This window comes from Myotis brandtii, unplaced genomic scaffold (assembly GCF_000412655.1).
Source record: "Myotis brandtii unplaced genomic scaffold, ASM41265v1 scaffold7, whole genome shotgun sequence".
Lineage (NCBI taxonomy): Eukaryota > Metazoa > Chordata > Mammalia > Chiroptera > Vespertilionidae > Myotis > Myotis brandtii.
In genome coordinates this window covers 1,163,436-1,184,305 of record NW_005370740.1, presented here as the reverse complement: position 1 = coordinate 1,184,305, position 20,870 = coordinate 1,163,436, and the positions used below count along the sequence as shown (strand labels likewise).

General features: G+C 42.6%; 1 protein-coding gene across 3 annotated transcripts in view; it reads left to right on the top strand.

The window, feature by feature from the left end:
* CECR2 (cat eye syndrome chromosome region, candidate 2) overlaps window positions 1–20,870 on the top strand; it is a 57,775-nt gene that overhangs the window by 26,082 nt on the left and 10,823 nt on the right. For 2 of the 3 annotated variants that reach the window (XM_014529930.1, XM_014529928.1), the window contains 6 exons: window positions 17,422–17,551; window positions 17,989–18,026; window positions 18,108–18,199; window positions 18,421–18,547; window positions 19,459–19,847; window positions 20,650–20,778. In XM_014529930.1, the coding sequence (XP_014385416.1) occupies window positions 17,422–17,551; window positions 17,989–18,026; window positions 18,108–18,199; window positions 18,421–18,547; window positions 19,459–19,847; window positions 20,650–20,778 (905 nt within the window). The remainder of the gene's footprint in view (window positions 1–17,421; window positions 17,552–17,988; window positions 18,027–18,107; window positions 18,200–18,420; window positions 18,548–19,458; window positions 19,848–20,649; window positions 20,779–20,870) is intronic. The other variant, XM_014529929.1, reaches the window with a different exon arrangement.

Genomic DNA, 20,870 nt, shown 5'->3' with positions numbered 1-20,870 from the left:
ATGCCAGACAGTCCAGTTTCTCCTGTATGAGTCTGGGTCCCCAGAGACTCGCCCGGAACTGGAGTTCAGAGCAGTCAGGAGCTTGAGACTCCCTTCCAATTGAAAAAGACAACCGCGTCCTCAGCTGCCATCCGTTTCCACATGCGCCTCCGTACCTCTGCACTTTACTTCCACACCTCCTCTGAGTCTCAGTGTGCTTTTCTCTTTCCTTTTAGTTGTAGAATTTCCACTCAGCCAGCCTTCCTGTGGTTCTGGACGGTGTCGGTTTTGTCTTTTGGTTGTATTTTTGAACTTGTTGTGCGAGGCAGCAATTTCTGGTGTTTACCTATGCCGCCATCTTGGTTTCTCAGTCAAAACAATATGTAATTATATATGTGTTTTCCAGTGGTTTTAGGCGACCCCTGTGAAAGGGTCATTTGACCCCCAAAGGGGTCGCGACCCACAGGTTGAGAACCGCTGCTCTAGATGGTAACTGTGGCTTTTATTTCTATATATTTTTCAGTGGGGTTATTATTGGGTACACTATTGTCAGTTTGGATTTTTTTTAAATAGATATTTATTCAGATTATTACAGATGTTCCTCTTTTTTCCCCCCATAGCTCCCCTCCACCTGGTTCCCACCCCACCCCTGCCCTTACCGCCCCCCCTCACTGTCGTCATCCATAGGTGTAAGATTTTTGTCCAATCTCTACCCGCACCCCTCACACTTCCCTCCCCCTGAGAATTGTCAGTCCATTGCTTCTATTTTTTTTTTTTATGCCCCTGCTTCTATTACATTCACCGGTTTATTCTGTTCATCAGATTTTTTTTAATTGACTTAATTTTTAGATTCACTTGTTGATAGATATGTATTTGTTGTTGCTTTGTTGTTCATAATTTTTATCTTTACCTTTTTCTTCTTCTTCCTCTTCTTAAAAAATACCCTTCAGCATTTCATATAATCCTGGTTTGGTGGTGATGAACTCGTTTAGCATTTTCTTGTCTCTGAAGCTCTTTATCTGACCTTCAATTCTACATGATAGCTTTGCTGGGTAGAGTAATCTTGGTTGTAGGTTCTTGCTATTCATCACTTTGAATATTTCTTGCAACTCCCTTCTGGCCTGCATGGTTTCTGTTGAGAAATCAGCTGACAGTCGTATGGGTACTCCCTTGTAGGTAACTAACTGTTTTCTTTTGCTGCTTTTAAGATTCTCTCTTTGGCCCTGGCCGGTTTGGCTCACTGGATGGAGTGTTGGCCTGGGGACTGAGGTGTCCCGGGTTCGATTCCGGTTGGGGGCATGTGCCTTGGTTGCGGGCACATCCCCAGTGGGGGGGGTGCGGAAGGCAGATAATCAGTGATTCTCTTTCATTGATGTTTCTGGCTCTCTATCCCTCTCCCTTCCTCTCTGTAGAAAATCAATAGAATATATTTTTTTAAAAAAAAGATTCTCTCTTTGTCTTTTGCCCTTTGCATTTTAATTATGATATGTCTTGGTGTGGTCCTCTTTGGATTCCTCTTATTTGGGGTTCTCTTTGCTTCCTGGACTTGTAAGTCTATTTCTTTCATCAGGTAGGGGTAGTTTTCTGTCATTATTTCTTCAAATAGGCTTTCAATATGTCTGCTGTTGGATCTCTGTATATTATTCTTTATTTCAGTCAGTGTATGCTTAATTTCTGACTGGTCCTTTTCCATTTTTTTTGGCATTCTCATTAAGATCCTTGAAGGTCTCACTAAGTTCCTCGGAGGTCTCACTAAGTTTCTCAGAGGTTTGTAGAAGTTTCTTGAGTAACCTTATAACTGTGATTTTGAACTCTATATCCAGTAGTTTGCTTTCCTCCATTTCTTTCATTTGTGACATGTTTCTTTGTCTCTGCATTTTGGCTGCTTCCCTGTGTTGATAGAGTGGCTTTGTGTGGTAGGTGTCCTATTGGGCCCAATGGCTCAGCTTCCCCAATCACCTGAGGTGGACACTCTTGGTGCACCCCTTTGTGTGCTGGGTGCACAGTCTTGTTGTAGTTAAGCCTTGATTGCTGTTGGTATCTCTGGGAGGAAATGACCTCCAGGCCAGTTGACTGCAAGGACCCGCAGTGTCTATAGTGGAAAAACTGCTGTGCTGGAGACACCCTTATGGGGCAGGACTTGCTTCAGTGGGGCTTTGGTGCTCACTGAGTCTGCCTCTTGGGTGTGTCACTTACGGATGGGAGGAGTTGAAATCTGGTATCTGACCACTGGGTACACTGGCTCCTGGATCTCCAAGGAGGTGCAAAGTCAGCTACTCCGTGAGTCCACCCAGCAGGAGCTACAACGAGATCTGCAGATTTCTTCTCTTTGTTTGGGGTTTGGAAGTTCTGGAGCTCTCTGACCCAGCTGCAGTTTGTTAGGTTAGACTGCTAAAGGACAGGCGATTCATTTGCACCGCTGTGCACAGCTTGGGTGGGGTTGTAAATTGGGTGGGGCGGGGTCTCAAAGAATCACCAGGGCGGAGCAAAGAGCGATGGCTGTCTGTCAGCTGTCTACGTGTCTCCAGGTCTCGCGCCCCCCACAGTAACAACGATCCCTGTGAGCAGCTCTGCGAGAAAGCCACCCTCGCTTTCCAACCCACTGCCAGACAGTCCAGTTTCTCCCCGTAGGAGTCTGGGTCCCCAGAGTCTCGCTGGAAACGAGTTCAGTGCAGTAGGGAATTTGTATCTCCCTTCCGCTTGAAAAAAACGGCGCACCCAGTTGCAGCCATTTCACATGCCTCCGTACCTCTGCTCTTGGCGACTCCACACCTCCTACCCTGTCTCAATGCACTTTTTTCTTTCCTTCTAGTTGTAGAACTTCCACTCAGCCAGCTCTCCCATGGTTCTGGATGATAGCCGTTTTGTCTTTTAGTTGTAGTTTTAATGTGGTTGTGGGGGGCGGCACGTACAGGTATATACCTTATGCCGCCATCTTGGTTCTCCCCGGTCAGTTTGGATTTTAATTTATACAGACAGGTCCAAAATTTATTTTTGTGGCTTAGTTTCTATACTTGCAAGATTAATAATATCTGTTATAGATTGTTCTTTAAATCAACAAATATTTTTTGAGCACCCATTCTCTGCCAGGCACTGTTGTGGAAATATAGTTTTAAATAAAATAAGATACTTCTTTCATGGAGTTTATGTTGTAATGGTGGGTAAACAGTAAACAAATATTGAAAAACCATAGAAAGTGGTGAGTAATCTCAAAAAAAATAAAACTGGTTTAGTGATATAAGGAGTAACATAAGTAGCATTTTAAAAAGATTGTTAAGAGAGCCTTCTCTGAAAATGTGCCATTTAATAATGAAATGAGTGTCATAGATAACATGGTATTGTACATAAAAAAACCCTAACACTCTATGAAAAAACTGCTAGATTTAATTAATGAATTTGGCAGCATAACAGGATACAAAGTTAACACCCAGAAATCTATGGCATTTTTATACACCAATAATGAACTCTCAGAAAGAGAAACTAAAAAAACAAAACCACTTTAGTGTGTTTGGCTCAATGGAAAGAGCGTCAGACTGTGGACTAAAGGGTCACATGTTCGATTCCAATCGAGGGCATGTACCTCGGTCACAGGCCCGATCCCTGGCCCTGGTCTGGGCATGTACGAAGGCAGTAAATCAATGTGTGTGTGTGTCTCTCTCTCTTCACTCTCTCTAAAAATCAATAGAAAATATCCTGTGAGGATTAACCAAAAAAATTTCCATTAACCATTATCAAAAAAAATAATAATACGATATTTAGGAATAAACTTAACCAAGGAAGTAAAAGACCTGTACTTAGAAAACTACAGGACGTGGAAAAAAAGAGATAGAGGACGATATAAACAATTGGAAGAATATGCCATGTTCGTGGATTGTTAGAATCAACATCATTAAAATATTCATACTACCCAAAGCAATCTATAGATTCAATGCAATCCCTATCAAAATACCAATGGTATATTTCACAGATCTAAAACAAATAATCCAAAAGTGAATATGGAACCAAAAAAGACCCCGAGTAGATGCAGTAATCTTGAGAAAGAATAAAGTTGGAGGAATCACAATATCAAGTTATACTACAAAGCCACCATAATCAAAACAGCCTGGTACTGGCATAAGAACAGGCAGAACAGAACAGAGAACCCAGAAATTGACCCAAGCCATTACGTTCGATTAATATTTGCCAAAGGAGGCAAAAGCATACAATGGACTCAAGATAGTCTCTTCAATAAATGGTGCTGGGAATATTGGACAGGTACATGCAAAAAAAAATGAAATTAGACCACCAACATACACCATACACAAGAATAAACTAAAAATGGATAAAAGACTTAAATGTAAGTCGGGAAACCATAAAAATCCTAAAAGAAACCATAGGCAGCAAAATCTCAGAAATTTCACGTAGCAATATGTTTACAGATACATCTCCAAAGGCAAAGGAAACTAATGAGAAAATAAACAAATGGGACTACATCGAAATAAAAGGCTTCTGCACAGCAAAAGAAACCATCAACAAAATGAAAAGGTAGCCCACTGTATGGGAGAACATATTTGACAGTGACACATCTGATAAAAGGTTAATATCCAAAATATATAAGGAACTCATAAAACTTAACAAAAGAAAGACAAACAATCCAATCAAAAAATGGGCAAAGGACCTAAATAGACATTTCTTCAAAGACACATGGCCAAGAGACACATGAAATAATGCTCAAAGTCATTGATCACTATTGAGATGCAAATTAAAATGACAATGAGGTATCACTTCACACATGTCAGAATGGCTACCATCAACAAATGACAAGTCCTGGCAACAATGTGAAGAAAAGAGAACCCTAGTACACTGCTAGTGGGAATGCAGACTGTTGCAGCCGTTATGGAAAACAGTATGGAGTTTCCTCAAAAAATTAAATATGGAACTTCCATTTGACCCAGTGATCCCACTTCTAGGAGTATATCCTAAGAAACCTGAAATACAAATCAGAATGTATGCCCCCCTTTGTTTATAGCAACACAATTTGTAATAGCTAATATATGGAAATAGCCCACGTGCCCATCAGTAGATGAGTGGATAAAAAACTGGTACATTTATACCATGAAATACTTTGCAGCAGTAAAAAAGAAGAATCTCTTACCCTTTGAGAGCATTGAGCAGTGGTTCTCAACCTTCCTAATGCCGCGACCCTCTAATACAGTTCCTCATGTTGTGGTGACCCGCAACCATAAAATTATTTTCGTTGCTACTTCATAACTGTAATTTTGCTACTGTTATGAATCGTAATGTAACTATCTGATATGCAAGATGTATTTTCATTGTTACAAATTGAACATAAAGCATAGTGATTAATCACAAAAACAGTATGTAATTATATATGTGTTTTCCGATGGTCTTAGGCGACTCCTGTGAAAAGGTCATTCGACCCCCAAAGGGGTCGCGACCCACAGGTTGAGAACCGCTGACATAGAGGGATCATGCTAAGTGAATTAAGTCAGTCAGAGAAAGACAAGTATCACATGATCACACTCATATGTGGAATCTATAATGATAAAAGCGTAATATGCAAATTGACCAAACAGCAGGACAACCTTCTGGACAACCACACTATGACACCCACTGGCACCAGGCCAGCCAAGGCGGGTGCGATACAATTGGTCGGGGGCCCAGCCATTGCCCCCAAGAGGGAGGCCCAGGCCACCGACCGGAGGGCTGTGGTGTGTGGGCGGGGCCTCCCTCTGCAGAGGCGATCCATCGTGGAGTCCCAGCCGGGTGGGCGGGGCCTACCTCTTTGGGGCGATCAATTGCCTCAAAGAGGGAGGCCCAGTCTACCCGTCGGTGGTGCTGCAGCGGGTATGTGGGGCCATCCTCTGCGGGGCGATCCATCAAGGAGCCCCAGCTGTGTGGGCAGGGCCTATCTCTTTGGGGCGATCGATCCCAGGGCTCCCAAACTGTGAGGGGGCACAGGCCGGGCTGAGGGGCCCACTCCCTGCACCCTGCCGACCCCCCTCAGTGCACGAATTTTGTGCACCAAGCCTCTAGTCTAAGTAATAAAATAAACTGATGAACGGAGTGGATCCAGAGACATGGAAATAGGAAAAAGACTGAGGAATCTCAGAGGGAAGGCAGGCGAGGGTGGGTGCATGAGAGGTAATCAACCAAGGATAGTGTATACATATATGCATGGCCTATGGACACAGACAATGGGGCAGTGAGGGCCTGGGGCGGGGGGGTGGTTGGAGGGGGGAAGTGTGGAAAAATGGGGACATATGTAATAATAGTCGCAACAATAAATAAATTTTAAAAAAATAACGGGTGCATTTTCATAATGGAATACTACACAGCTGTAAAAAAGAAAGAACTCTTACCATTTGCAACAGCATGGATGGACCTGAAGAGTATTATTCTAAGCAGAATAAGCCAGTCAGAGAAAGATAAGTATCACATGATCTCACTCATCCATGTGGAATCTAATGAGCAAAATAAACTGGTGAATAAAATAGAACCAATGACATAGAAGCATGGAACAGGCTGATGAATTTCAGAGGGAAGGCGGGGTGAGGGTCTGCAAGGGGAACTTACATGCACTCGTGCACTCAGGGGGGTGCACCTCAGCCTGGCCTGTGCCCGCCCTCTCACAGTCCGGGAGCCCATGGGGAGAGGGCCTAAGCCGGCAGTCGGACATCCTTAGCGCTGCTCCCGCCACCACCACTGCGCTCGCCAGCCATGAGCCCAGCTTAGGACTTCTGGCTGAGCAGCGCTCCCCCTGTGGGAGCTCACTGACCACCAGGGGGCAGCTCCTGCATTTAGCATCTGTCCCCTGATGCTCAGTGCGTGTCATAGTGACCGGTCATTCTACTGTTCGGTCGATTTGCATATTAGCTTTTTATAATATAGGATATGCATAGCCCATGGACACAGACAATGGAATGTTGATGGCCTGGGAGGGGCAGATATGGGGTGTAGGGGGAACAATGGGGAAGAAAAAAACATAAACATCTGTAATACTAAAAAAACATATAAGGAAATGAGTATAGGTGCTATATGAATATCTGATAGGGAAGAGCATTGTAGGGAGAGGGAAAAGAGAAGATTGGCAGGAAATGTGTTCATGTAGGTAAGTATGGGTCATATCATGTGGGGCTGTGCAGACCTTGTAAGAAGGATTAACTGAAAAAATCCCTAGCACACAGCAAACTCACATATGATAGTTATGGAGGAAATGTGGAGAGCATTTTACAAGGTACAGTGGGGCCTTGACTTACGAGTTTAATTCGTTCCGAGACCGAGCTTGTTAAGGAGCTCGTTAACTTAAATTACTGTGTCAACTCAATGCAAAAAATCGGCCGAGAGACAGCTGGTATCTCAAAAAACTCGTTAGTCGGGACACTCGTAAGTCAAGGCCCCACTGTATAAGATAGTTACAACAATAAACTTTTTCTGGTTTCTTGGCAGCTAAGTTTTTAAAAAGGGAAATAGTAGATTATTTACTGATAGGATGAGTCAGAACATATTTCACATTTATGTTTAAGTTCTGTTTATAAAGGGAACAAACAACTTACCAACTAGTTTGGTTGTGTTGTATGCTTTCGCACAGTGTTATAAGTCAGTTACTAGTATAGGGCTCTCCTGAAATTGCTGGCAAAACTGATGTGATGCGACACATAAGCACATATTTCAAAGGGGAGGGCTCAAAGCTTTCATTTGTTTAAGTAAATTTGAAAGGAGGGAAGTGGATTAAGGTAGAAAGAAGCAACCCAGCCCTAACCGGTTTGGCTCAGTGGATAGAGCGTCGGCCTGCGGACTGAAAGGTCCCAGTTTCGATTCCGGCCAAGGGCATGTACCTTGGTTGCGGGCACATCCCCAGTAGGAGGTGTGCAAGAGGTCGCTGATCGATGTTTCTCTCCCATCGATGTTTCTAACTCTCTATCCCTCTCCCTTCCTCTCTGTAAAAAATCAATAAAATATATTTTAAAAAAAAGAAAGAAGCAACCCAAATGCAAACAACCCAAATGTCCATCAATGGATGAATGGATAAACAAAATGTGGCATAATCACCTTAAGTGTAGTGGTTATTGTGTTCACCTCACAAAATGTGGTTTATACTTAAAATGGATTGTTATTTAGCCTTATAAAGAATGGAAATTCAGCCTCGGCCGGTGTTTCTCAGTGGTTAGAGTGACAGCCCTCTGAACCTATGGGTTGTGTGTTCAATTCCTGGTCAAAGGCACTTACCTGGGTTTCAGGTTCATTCCCCGGCCCCATGAGGACATGTGAAGAAAGAAACCAATTAATGTGTCTCACATCAATATTTCTCTCGTCCCCCCTCCCTTCTACTTTCTTTAAAAGGCAATGGAAATTTTCTCCTTAGTTTCCATTGCCCTAGGACAGTGATGGCGAGCCTTTTGAGCTCGACGTGTCAGCATTTTGAAAAACCCTAACTTAACTCTGGTGCCGTGTCACATATAGAATTTTTTTGATATTTGCAACCATAGTAAAACAAAGATTTATATTTTTTATATTTATTTTATATATTTAAATGCTATTTAACAAAGAAAAATCAACCAAAAAAATGAGTACACGTGCCATAGGTTCGCCATCACTGCCCTAGGAGCTTTATCAGTAAAGATATTGCTATAACATGTCTGATATTTTGCTGTCTGTGGATTCTTCTAAGATTTTTATGGTTTCCTGTCTTACCTTTAAGACCTTTATCCATTTTGAGTTTATTTTTGTGTATAGTGTAAGTTGGCGGTCTAGTTTCTTTATTTTACATGTATCTGTCCAATTTTCCCAACACCATTTACTGAAGAGACTGTCTTGAGTCCATTGTATGCTCTTGCCTCCTTTGTCAAATATTAACTGAGCGAAATGGCTTGAATCAATTTCTGGGTTCTCTGTTCTGTTGCATTGATCTGTATGTCTGTTCTTGTGCCAGTACCAGGCAGTTTTGAGAACAGTGGCTTTGTAATGTAGCTTGATTTTGTGATTCCTCCAACATTGTTCTTCTTTCTCTCAAGATTGCTACTGCTACTCAGGGTCTTTTTTTTTTTTTTTAAATTGTATTGATTTCAGAGAGGAAGGGAGAGGGAGAGAAAGAGAGAAATATCAATGATGAGAGAGAATCATTGATTGGCTGTTTCCTGCACACTCCCAACTGGGGATTGAGCCCGCAACCCGGGCATGTGCCCTTGACCGGAATTGAACCTGGGACCCTTCAGTCTGCAGTCCAACACTCTATCCACTGAGCCAAACCAGCTAGGGCTATTCAGGATCTTGTTTTATTCCATATAAATTTTTGGTGAGTTTGTTCTAGGTCTGTGAAATATGCTGTAGCTTTCTGAGTACAGGTCTTTTACCTCCTTAGTTAAGTTTATTCCTAGGTATCTTAATTTTATTGGTGCAATGGTAAATGGGATTGTTTTTGTTGTTTCTCTTTCTCTGAGTTCATTATCCTCCTGTATAATAAAAGCCTAATATGCTAAGTGTCTGGTCATCTGGTTGTTGGTTCAACCAATCAAAGCATAATCTATATAATAAAGCGCCAGGGTCATTACGACCGAAGGCTCGACCAGACCAGAAGTCAGTGCTGGGGTTGCACGGCAACCCAGCACTGACTGCGGCCGCTGCGGGCACCCCAACCCAACACTGACTGCTTAGGGGGCTGTGGATCAGGCCCGGAGAGAGGCCTGCAGAGAGAGAGGCAGGGTCTGATCCGTAGCCTCTGTGGCACTGTTGATCAGAACTTGCCTCTCTTTCTCTCCCCACCTGGCCAACAGCCATGCCTCCATTTCTCTCCAGGCCTCCACCGGGGCTGCTGATCAGCCCCGCCTTTCTGATCAGGCCCCGTTGATAGGCCCAGAGACACTCACTGGCATAGAAACTGACCAATCAGAACCAAATCTGGGTCAACTGTGAGGAGCCAATGGCTGCCTAGGAGGCAGAGCTTTTGACATTGACTGGCATAAAAACTGACCAATCAGAACCAAATTGTCCGGCAGAGGAAGGCAGTTGGGGGCGAGATCAGGCCTTCAGGGGAGGGCAGTTGAGGGTGAGATCAGGCAGGCAAAGGCAGTTAGGGGCGATCAGGCCAGCAGGGGAGAGCAGTTAGCGGCGAGGTCAGGCTGGCAGGAGAGGGCAGTTGGGGGTGAGATCAGACCGGCAGGGGAGGGCAGTTAGGAACAATCAGGCAGGCAGGCAGGTGAGTGGTTAGGAGCCAGCGGTCCCAGATTGTGAGAGGGGTGTTCTACCACCGGTCGGACATTCCCCAAAGGGTCCTTGATTGGAGTGGGTGCAGGCTGGGCTGAGGGAACCCCCTCCCCTCCTTGCACGAATTTTGTGCACTGGGCCTCTAGTATGTTAATGAAATGCTAAGGCCGCTCAACCGCTCTTTATGATGTGCACTGACCACCAGGGGGCAGACTCTTCAACCGGTAGGTTAGCTTGCTGCTGGGGTCCAGCTGATCAGGCCTGAGCGAGATGTGCCGGACATGCCCTGGAGCTCTCCTATGGTCCCTCCCTGGCTGGTCAACCACCCGCATCCCTCCCCAGTCCCAATCATGCACCAGTGGGGTCCTTCGACCTGGCCTGTGCGCTCTCCCAATCCGGGACCCCTCAGGAGATGTTGGAGAGCCGCTTTCAGCCTAATCCTGAAGGCCAGGCCGAGGGACCCCACTGGTGCACAAATTCGTGCACCTGGCCTCTAATTGGTATATAAAAGAGCCGTAGATGTCCGGGTGTTAATTTTATATCCTGCTACATTGCCGAATTTATTTATTAAATCTAGTAGTTTTTTTGTTGTTGTTTTTTTTAAAAAGCTAAAAAAGGGGAAAGGCCAATAAAGGATACTGCAAGACTGGATTATAAAATGAATATTCATGCTGTCAGTATGGAGTGGACATTATTGAAACTTTCTTATTTACTCAATATGGTTGCTAGGTAATCTAAAAATTCATCTTGCCTCAAATACATTATATATATATATATATCTGTTCCTTAAAATTTTCCTTCCTTAGTTTAGATTTCAGATGTGCTCTTAAAAAGGGAATTTAGCCCTAACTGGTTTGGCTCAGTGGATAGAGCGTCGGCCTGCGGACTCAAGGGTCCCAGGTTCGATTCTGGTCAAGGGCATGTACCTTGGTTGCGAGCACATCCCCAGTAGGGGGTGTGCAGGAGGCAGCTGATCGATGTTTCTAACTATCCCTCTCCCTTCCTCTCTGTTAAAAATCAGTAAAATATTTATTTTTTTTTAAATGGAATTTATACAATATCAGAAATCTTACCTAAGGAAAGAAATTTCTCAGGAACTATTTTTAGGGGAAATAAAGAACAGCAGTAAGTTAGTGGGCATACTATTAGGTTGAATTGTGGGTGTCGAGTGATCAGTTTAGAGAACCTCTATTTCTCTCCAGGAAGAATAACCACACCTAAAATCCCTGCAAAAGATGAATAGAAAATTAGATTTCGAAAGCACATGAGGAAACACCACTATGAACAATAGTTGGTACATGTGATAGACAAAAAAGAAATATATTTAGCATTATCAAATATAAGAAGGGATTGTAAAGATAAGGGGGAAATAATCTTGATGAAAATATAGGCAGATTCAAAGGAAACAAATAGAACTCTTACAAATGTAAAATATGATTATTGGAATAATAACTCAATAACTAGGTTAAACAGTTTAGGTACACATCAATAAGAATCAGCAGACTGGGGGATGGGAACAGCTGAGGAGAGGTCAGTGGGGGGAAAGGAGATATGTAATACTTTAAACAATAAAGAATTTAAATTATTTTTAAAAAGAAGAAGAAGAATCAGCAAGCTGGAATATGTATCCAGGGAATTAGATGAACTCCAGCACTTAGTGTTCAGTCATGAAAACTATATATGAGTCTTTGTTTAAATAGAATCTATACTAATAATAGGAATATGCAAATTGGGTGGGATGCCATCACGCAATGACCGAACAGCAGGCTGCGTGAGGCAACCAGGCTGGCAGAGGAGTTAGTGAGGGACGATCAAACGACTGAACAGCTGCATGGGGCGACTAAGCCAGCAGGGGGAACAGTTGGGGCGACCAGGCCAGCGGAGGGGGCAGTTAGGGGGCAGTTACAGCTGATCAGCCTGGCAGGCAGAGGCGGTTAGGGGTGATCAGGCAGGCAGGCAGGTGAGCGGTTAGGAGCCAGCAGTCCCGCATTGGAGAGGGTGCAGGCTGGGCTGAGGGGACCTCACACCCACCCCCGTGCACGAATTTCATGTACCAGGCCTCTAGTTATAGAATAAAAATGTTAAAAGAGAGTTCTGAGTTGGCACCCCTAAAGCAATGAAAATAAAGGGAAGAGGTTGAGATTATGAGAACCTAGATGTTGAGGAGGGTTCTGCAAAGTTGGCCCTCAGACATCAGAAGATGGGTGCTGCTGGTACCTCTGAAAGCAGGCAGCAAGCTGATTCTGGGACTAACCAAAGAACCTGGTTATCAGGGCCAATTGTATCTCCCTAAATAAAGATACTGCTATTGGCCCTGGCTGGTGTCGCTCAGTTGAGTGTCATCCCACTGAGAGGTTGCCAGTTCGATTTTGGGTCAGGGCACATGTCCAGGTTACGGGCTCAATCCCCAGTAAGGGGCCTGCAGGAGGCAGCTGATCAATGTTTCTCCCTCTTCCTTCCTCTCTAGAATCAATAAAAAGGTGTGTTTTTTTTTAAAAGATAATGCTGCCCTAGCTGGTTTGGCTCAGTGAATAGAGAGTCGGCCTATGGACTGAAAGGTCCCAGGTTCGATTCCAGTCAAGGGCACATGCCCGGGTTACGGGCTCTATCCCCAATGTGGAGCATGAAGGAGGCAGCCAATCAATGATTCTCTCTCATCACTGATGTTTCTATCTCTCTCCCTCTCCCTTCTTCTCTGAAATCAATAAAAATATGTTGTTTTTTTTAAAAAGATAATGCTTTTGCGGGCATGGTGTTGAACAGCAAGAGCAAGCAAACAAGAAGACATAAATCCCTTCTCCCTCATCCTGCCTCCCACTCTTCCTCTAATACCCCCCTCCTCACAAAATATATAAAGCCAGCAGAGAATGGAGAAATGATGGATTCGGGGCTGACAGAAATAACAGATTCAGGTGGTATATAGCATGAAAGATCCAATATGTGTCTCATGTAAGTTCTAAAATGAAAGAATCAAGGAAATGAGGCAGAGAAATTAATCAGGTATAATGGTTGAGGTTTTTCTTGATTACATGAAAAACAAATCCTCAGATTTAGAAAGCAAGTAAAACTGGATATAAATTACTGAATTATAGGACATATGGCCACAGAGAGATTTAGGAAAGACATTCCTAGAGTATGTTCTATAACAGTGATCGCAGACTTTACAGAAGCAACAATAGGATTCAAAAGAAAATGGAATTGGATGCTGTATTAAGTTTCCTAGGGCTAGAATAACAAATGATCATAACTAGGTGATTTTTAACAGCAGAAATTTATGTACTCTGAGTTCTGGAGATTAGAAACCTAAAATCTAGGTGTTGTTATAAAGTCAGGAAAAAAGCAAAGATTTCCTCTGTCATTGCTTCTGTTTCACATTGTATTGTTTTATAAGGGTTAGAGGAACACATGACGCCACAACAAGGATGCCACCAGCTAAATCCATAATGTGGGAAATTCTACAAGGACAAAATGACCAAGTTTCTCCAACAAATAAATTGGAGTGGACACTTAGAAATGCAGCTAGATTTAAGAGACATATCAACCACATGCAGTATAAGGACCTTTGGGATTTGATTCAAACAAACCAACTTCTTAAAAAATTATTGAACATGTGGGAAATTTTGACCCTTGCTCAATATTTGGTAATAAATAAATCATATTATAGTCTTAAAATTCATACAGAAGAGCAGAGGGCCAAGGATAGCTGAGATAATTTCCAAAAACAATATGGTAGGAACACTCATTCTACCAAATAGCAAAAGTGACAGTGAGTGAGATCATGGTATTGTATAGAGATGGATGATAAGAGCAGTGAAATAGAATGCCCAAGATAGGCCTGGAGGGAACATGTGAAATCTTTGATAAATGGCACCAGTACAGTTGCTTATTGGTAGGGGACAGGTGGGGAGGTGATATATCTCACTTATACAAGAATAAGTTCAAGATAGACTAAAGGTTAAAACGTTTTTGAAGAAAATATAGGCAAATATTTTCAAGATGTTGAGATTAAAAAGACTTTTTAAGTACAAAGAGTTCAACTATAGGGGGATAGAGATTGATATATTAATTGTATAAAACTTACATATGGCAGAAACACCATAAACAAAGTGAAAAGACAAACCATGGAGTAGAAAAAGATAATTTTCACACATAATCAAAAAGATTATTTAAAGCACTTATACAAATCAGTAAGAATTCCAAAATCCACCCTAGCCAGTTTGGCTCAGTGGATAGAACATCAGCATGTGGACTGAAGGATACAGAGTTTAATTCTGGTCAAGGGCACGTGCCCGGGTTGTGGGCTCGATCCCCAGTGAGGGGCTTGCAGGAGGCAGCCGACCAGTGATTCTCTCTCATCATTGGTGTTTCTATCTCTCTCCCTCTCCCTTCATCTCTGAAATCAATAAAAATATGTTAAAAAACAAAATTCCAAAATCCACAGGGAAAAAAGGTCAAAGTATGCAAGCAGGAAATTCACAGGAGAGGGTTGCTTAGTGGCCAATAAACTGAAAATTTGTTCATTATTATTTGAATCAGAAAAATGAAAATGAGCCCTAGCCAGTTTGGAAAAAAGCAAAGATTTGGTGTGGACATCAGTGGATAGAATGTCAGCCTACAGACTGTAGGGTCCCAGGTTCGATTCTGGTCAAGGGCATGGATCTTGGTTACAGGCTCAATCCCAGTGCAAGAGGTGGCCAATCGATGTCTCTCTCACTTCGCTATTTTTCTCTCTGTCTCTCCCCATCTCTTCCACTTTCTAAAAATCAATGGAAAAATATCCTCAGTGAGGATTCACCAAAAAAAAAATGAAACCATCAAAATTCCATGTCATACTCGTTAGTTTGGCAAAATGCTAACTTTTATCATACCAACTGAGGGTGAGGTAACTAAAATTACTATTGAAAAAATAGCTATAACCCTTAATAGCTATAGCACTTTGACAATGCCTAATAAAGTTAACCTCTATACAGTGGGGCCTTGACTTACGAGTTTAATTCGTTCCGTGACGGAGCTCGTAACTCAAATTACTCGTATGTCAAATCTTAAAGTGAACGAGTGAGACACGTGATGCTGGGCTGATGTTGTGGCGTTCACTGTGACGTTCGCTGCGCCAACTAGCGGTGGGGTATCTGAAGCTGGCTCGTAACCTGAATTTTAGCTCGCAACTCAAAGCAAAAAATCAGCCGAGAGACAGCTCGTATCTCAAAAAACTTGTTAGTCGGGACACTCGTAAGTCAAGGCCCCACTTTACTTCTCTATCTGGCAATTGCACTTCTGGATTTGTATCATAGAGGGCTTTCATGCATATGCATAAGAGGGCTTTTTAAAAGAATGGTCATCATTATAACCTATAATAATAATAGCGTAATATGCTAATTAGACCGAATGTCCTTCCGGACAAAGCCAAGGGGGCCGAGGCAGAAGCAGCTGCCACAGCGGCAGGGGCCATGGCAGTGGGGGCCAAGCCCCTTGCACGAATTTCATGCATTGGGCCTCTAGTCCTATATAATAAAAGCCTAATATGCTAAGTGTCCAGTTATCCATTCAACCAATCAAAGCATAATATGCTAATGATATGCTAAGGCTGCTCAACCGCTCACTATGACATGCACTGACCAATAGGGGGAAGACGCTCAGACCAGTAGGTTAGCTTGCTGCTGGGGTCCGGCCTATCAGGACTGAGCAAGACAGGCCAGACATACCCTTGAGCCCTTCCACAGTCCCTCCCCGGCTGGCCAACCTCCTGTGTCCCTCCCCTGCCCTGATCATGCACCTGCAGGGTCCTTCGGGCTGGCCTGCGCCCTTTGCAATCCGGGCTGAGGGGGACACACACACACACACACACACACACACACACACACACACCAGAGTGCACAAATTTCATGCACTGGGCCTCTACTATTGTTATAAATTGCAAAAAAAAAAATTGCAGTCAACTAGAAAAGGATTATTAAGTTGAGAAATACTGTATTAAAGTTAAGGTGGAAATGTTAAGCTTTGACAGTTTGGTAGATGCATGGGTAATTCATTAGTGTAGTTATATTTTTCTTTAAGCTTGAAGCCATTCTCTTTTTAAAAACAAAACAATTTTTAAAGTTGACAGCAAAATGCCATTGATTAATTAAAGCAAATACTCTAAGTTTATAAATAAAAGTAATGTAGGAACAGAAACAGAAGTCAGACGGAACTTAATAAGGAAAACACTGTTTGCAGAATCATGTCACGCTGATAGCAATGGAAGACATGGGGCCTATCCCTTAGGGAAGAAAACAAGATCTATCCTGGCTTCTCCCTTCCGTTTTTGTGTCTGAAATTGTTCTTCATCCCTTTGCTTTTCTCTTTCTCCTGACCTTCCGATTCCCTACTGGCATCGAGTGCCCCATGGACATGGCTATGAGCCAGAAAAAAAATCATACCTGCCTTCCAGTTCTATGCCATTCCTAGCTGGCATTTTTTCCATGTTCCCAGCCAGACTTGGTAGAGGTCAGCTGCCAGTGTGGGGATTGGTTGAAGAGCAAAGACAATGGATGTGCATGGATGCCTTTGTAAACCTTGAGAACTTGTAGATGCATATAAAATCCTGTATGTGTTTGATTTGAGGGTCTGGCCCTGAAAATATATGTTACTTTTTTTGTTTTTTAATATGTTTTTATAGATTTTTAAAAAGAGAAAGGGACAGGGGAGAGAAACATCAATGAGAGAGAACCATCAATTGGCTGCCTCGTATACACCTCCTATTGGGCATGTGCCCTGACTGGGAATTGAACTGGCAACCTCTCGGTGCATGGGACAGCGCTCAACCACCTGAGCCACGCCAAGCCAGCACTGTATGTTGCTTTTTAGAGAGAAAAAGAAAAGACCTCTGGTAGTGACAAGGATAATCCCTCATTTGGTCTTCTATTTTTTTTCTTTTTCTTCTAATTCATTATTCTTCAGCCTTGCTCTTTTCCCTTTCCACATTCAAGTGCTTGCCTTACCACCCTCATCACTCAACTTGAACTCAGTATGACTAAGATGAAACAGTCTCACTTGTTTTTATTATTCATAAAGTATTCCATGTATAGAATCATCCTAATTACCAAAAAGAAACTGGCAAAGGAAGCACAGGTGACTTCATGATACTACTTTGTGATCTTTATTTCTTCCTTCTCTCACAATGATAAGGATAGTTAGTCAACATGTTAAGTAGAGAGTACTTACTTAACTCACTTGTACCATGATGCTTTGTGTCCATTGTAGACCGAGCTAAGAGGAGAAAGCTCAGGGAAGAAAGGGCATGGCTGCTGGCTCAAGGCAAGGAGCTCCCCCCAGAGCTTTCTCACCTGGACCCTAATTCCCCCATGAGGGAAGAAAAAAAGACTAAAGACCTGTGAGTATTTAATGGTACTAACAGAAGCAACCTGTAACATTTATTAAGCACTTGGGCATTGTGCTAAGTACTCTCTTATTTAATCCTTAAAACAAGACTCTGTGTTAGGTAATATTCCATCTTCATGAGCTTCTCATTCTATTTTATGCTTTTTTGGGTTATTCTTTATATCATAAATATTCACTAGAGTAAAATAAGACCTGGGAAATAATGTGCTATTAAATAACTAACATAATGATAATAAAGTTTTGTGTCATCTATGCTAACCCTCATCTTCATAATTATTTTCTGGAGTGTTACCACTGTTACAAACTTATCATTAATAAAAATTATTGGATCTATTCCAAAACTTGGTGCAACCAACTATGTCTCTGTTTGAATTAAGAGAGTTAAAGAGAGATCAAAGTTACTATTAATTTTTTATTTATGATTTACAGCTTTGAGTTGGATGATGATTTCACTGCTATGTATAAAGGTCAGTTCCATTCTTAACTATTGTGTTTTTTATCAAAGTACTCCTATGTGAGTGTATTAAGCTCTCTTCTTTGGCTCTCAGTTCTAGATGTGGTAAAGGCTCACAAGGATTCCTGGCCCTTTTTAGAACCTGTGGATGAATCTTATGCCCCAAACTATTATCAGATTATTAAGGTAGCTAAACCTACTATACAGTTACACCTATCATGATGTTTGTTTTGCTCTTGCTTTTTGTTGTTGTGTTTTGCTTGAGTTTATTTATTGTTCCTTGAGGGTCAGGGTTGCTGATTGTATACCAGGCTGTTGAGCAACTCAAAACAGCATGATTCCTTTGCCTCATATGGGTTATGAGATGTTTTCTCCAGCATATTGTAATTAAATGTGTCCTGTTTTAGGTACCAATGGATATTTCAAGCATGGAGAAGAAACTAAATGGAGGTTTATACTGTACCAAGGAGGAATTTGTAAATGACATGAAGACAATGTTCAGGAATTGTCGAAAATATAATGGGGAAAGTAGTGGTAAGTGGGGCAGGGGTTTGCTGTGGATGCACATTAGCTGAACTATTGTAACCAAGAATAAAATGCCTTTTAGAAATATACATCTGGCCCTACCTGGTTTGGCTCAGTGGATAGAGCGTCAGCCTGCGGACTGAAGGGTCCCAGGTTCAATTCCAGTCAAGGGCACATTCCTGGGTTGCGGGCTCGATCCCCAGCAGGGGGTGTGTGGGAGTCAACCGATCAATGATTTTCTCTCATCATTGATATATCTATCTCTCCTTTCCTCTCTGAAATCAATAAAAATATATTTTAGAAAAAGAGAGAGAGAGAATAAACCTCATTTACACACACACACACACACACACACACTGGTGATTTAGACCTTTCCTTAGGACTATTAAAAGAATGTGTATTAAAAGCCCTGGGATTGGCCATTCTAACCACTTACACAATATGTGTCAGGAATTCTCTCCTATCTCACACAATAGGAGAGTGTAGCTGGTGGCAACTAGGCTCAGGTTATTTCTCATTCTTCTACAGGCCAGTTTAGGTCCAGTGTGTACTGTGCCTCCTTAACACAGTGTACCACTGATGATAACTCTACCTAGATAGAGCTGATTCTTAAATCATCTTGAGAAGCATACTTGATTAGCTGTCTATGGGTATATATGAGTTAGGTATGGGAACTTGGAGTAATTTGTGCAGTGGCTCGGAGTGCCTTAGTTTAAAACCTAAACAGATTCAGTGATTATATTTAATATTTTTACTGGCTTAGTGTAATGGTTCTAGAATCACTGTCAGCCATGCAGCCTAGAGCCTCTTAGGACAGAAACTCAGTTTGCCCCAATAGCATCTTTTGTTTATCATAGGACAGTTGTCTTTGTTGCCTATAAAAACTATAGCTGGAGGGCAATTCTTGTGTCTTCCTGTAGAGTATACCAAGATGTCGGATAATTTAGAGAGGTGTTTCCATCGGGCAATGATGAAGCATTTTCCCGGCGAAGATGGAGACACAGATGAAGAATTTTGGATCAGAGAGGATGAAAAGCGGGAGAAGAGACGGAGTCGGGCTGGGCGAAGTGGTGGAAGCCACATTTGCACCCGCTCCAGGGACTCCGAAGGGCCCAGCAGGAAACAGCAGCCTGTGGAGAATGGAGGAAAATCATTGCCACCTGCACACAGAGCTCCCTCCTCTGAGGCTGGTCAGAGCGGCAGCTCTACACAGCTCCCTCAGGAGGTGGGCACACCAAGTAACCAAGGCCTTCCTCGTCCCCTGCATTATGGTGGGATGCCCAACCAGGCACCCCTTTTAAACCAGCTGGTAAGAAATAGGAATTCTGCTGAGGTTTCTCCTAGTTGGTGAATTCAGAGGAAAGTAAAGCCTTTTCAATCGGCTCCTCTTCCGTGATAATTTTGCTGTATATGGGTGCTTTTTTCTCCCCTCATCTGTCCTTCCTTTATTCTTCCTTTATTTTAAATCCTGTCTCAATCATTTGAACCACACATTATATCAACATGGGGGGGAAATTGAATAAAAATATCTCAAGTCTTATTATGTATAAAGCACAGAGGTACAGCCCCAGTCCTGTACACCAAATAAAGGTCCTGGGTTCAATTCCCAGTCAGGGCACATACCTGGTAGGTTGTGAGTTTGATCCTTAGGGTATATACAGGAGGCAACCAATCAATGTTTCTCCCCCTCCCTCTCCTTCTCTGAAATCAACAAATATATCCTCAGGTGAGGATTTACTAAAAAAAAAAAAAAAAAAAAAAAAAAAAAGCACAGCACAACATACAATACATAGGGTATACAGCCTCTCTTTGATATTAAAATTTCATGATGGCGGACAATTTGGGGGGGATATTAGCTAAAAAGGCTCTTGGCAGTGAGGGGGCAATAATGAAAAAGATAAACACAAGTTTGTCTCTCCTAGAGAGGGAAAGTGCTATGGGCTCTAGAACTAGTCCTGCTCTGGGTGAGCCCATGTGCCACCATTCTTCCCTTCCTTGGTACTCTGTGCTGGGTCTGTTATGTTCATCTTCAGGAAAGTCCTTATTTCCTTTCTAATGTCTATGCTTTCTTTCCCCACCCCCACTCCTTGCCTTTACTCAATACCCTCCAGAGGCCAGCAGTACCTGGAACATTTGGCCATCTTCGAGGGTCAGATCCTGCCAATGTATATGTCTCCTCGAGAGTCCCAGAACCACACCCTGGGGAGCCTGCGCAGCAGCATCCACCTTTTGCCTTGCAGGTAAGCAACCTGCTCATGACCTGGAGGTATAGTCTCCAAGGTAACTTTTAGAAATGCAAGTGTCTAACCAGGTTAAATTTATTATCATCTCC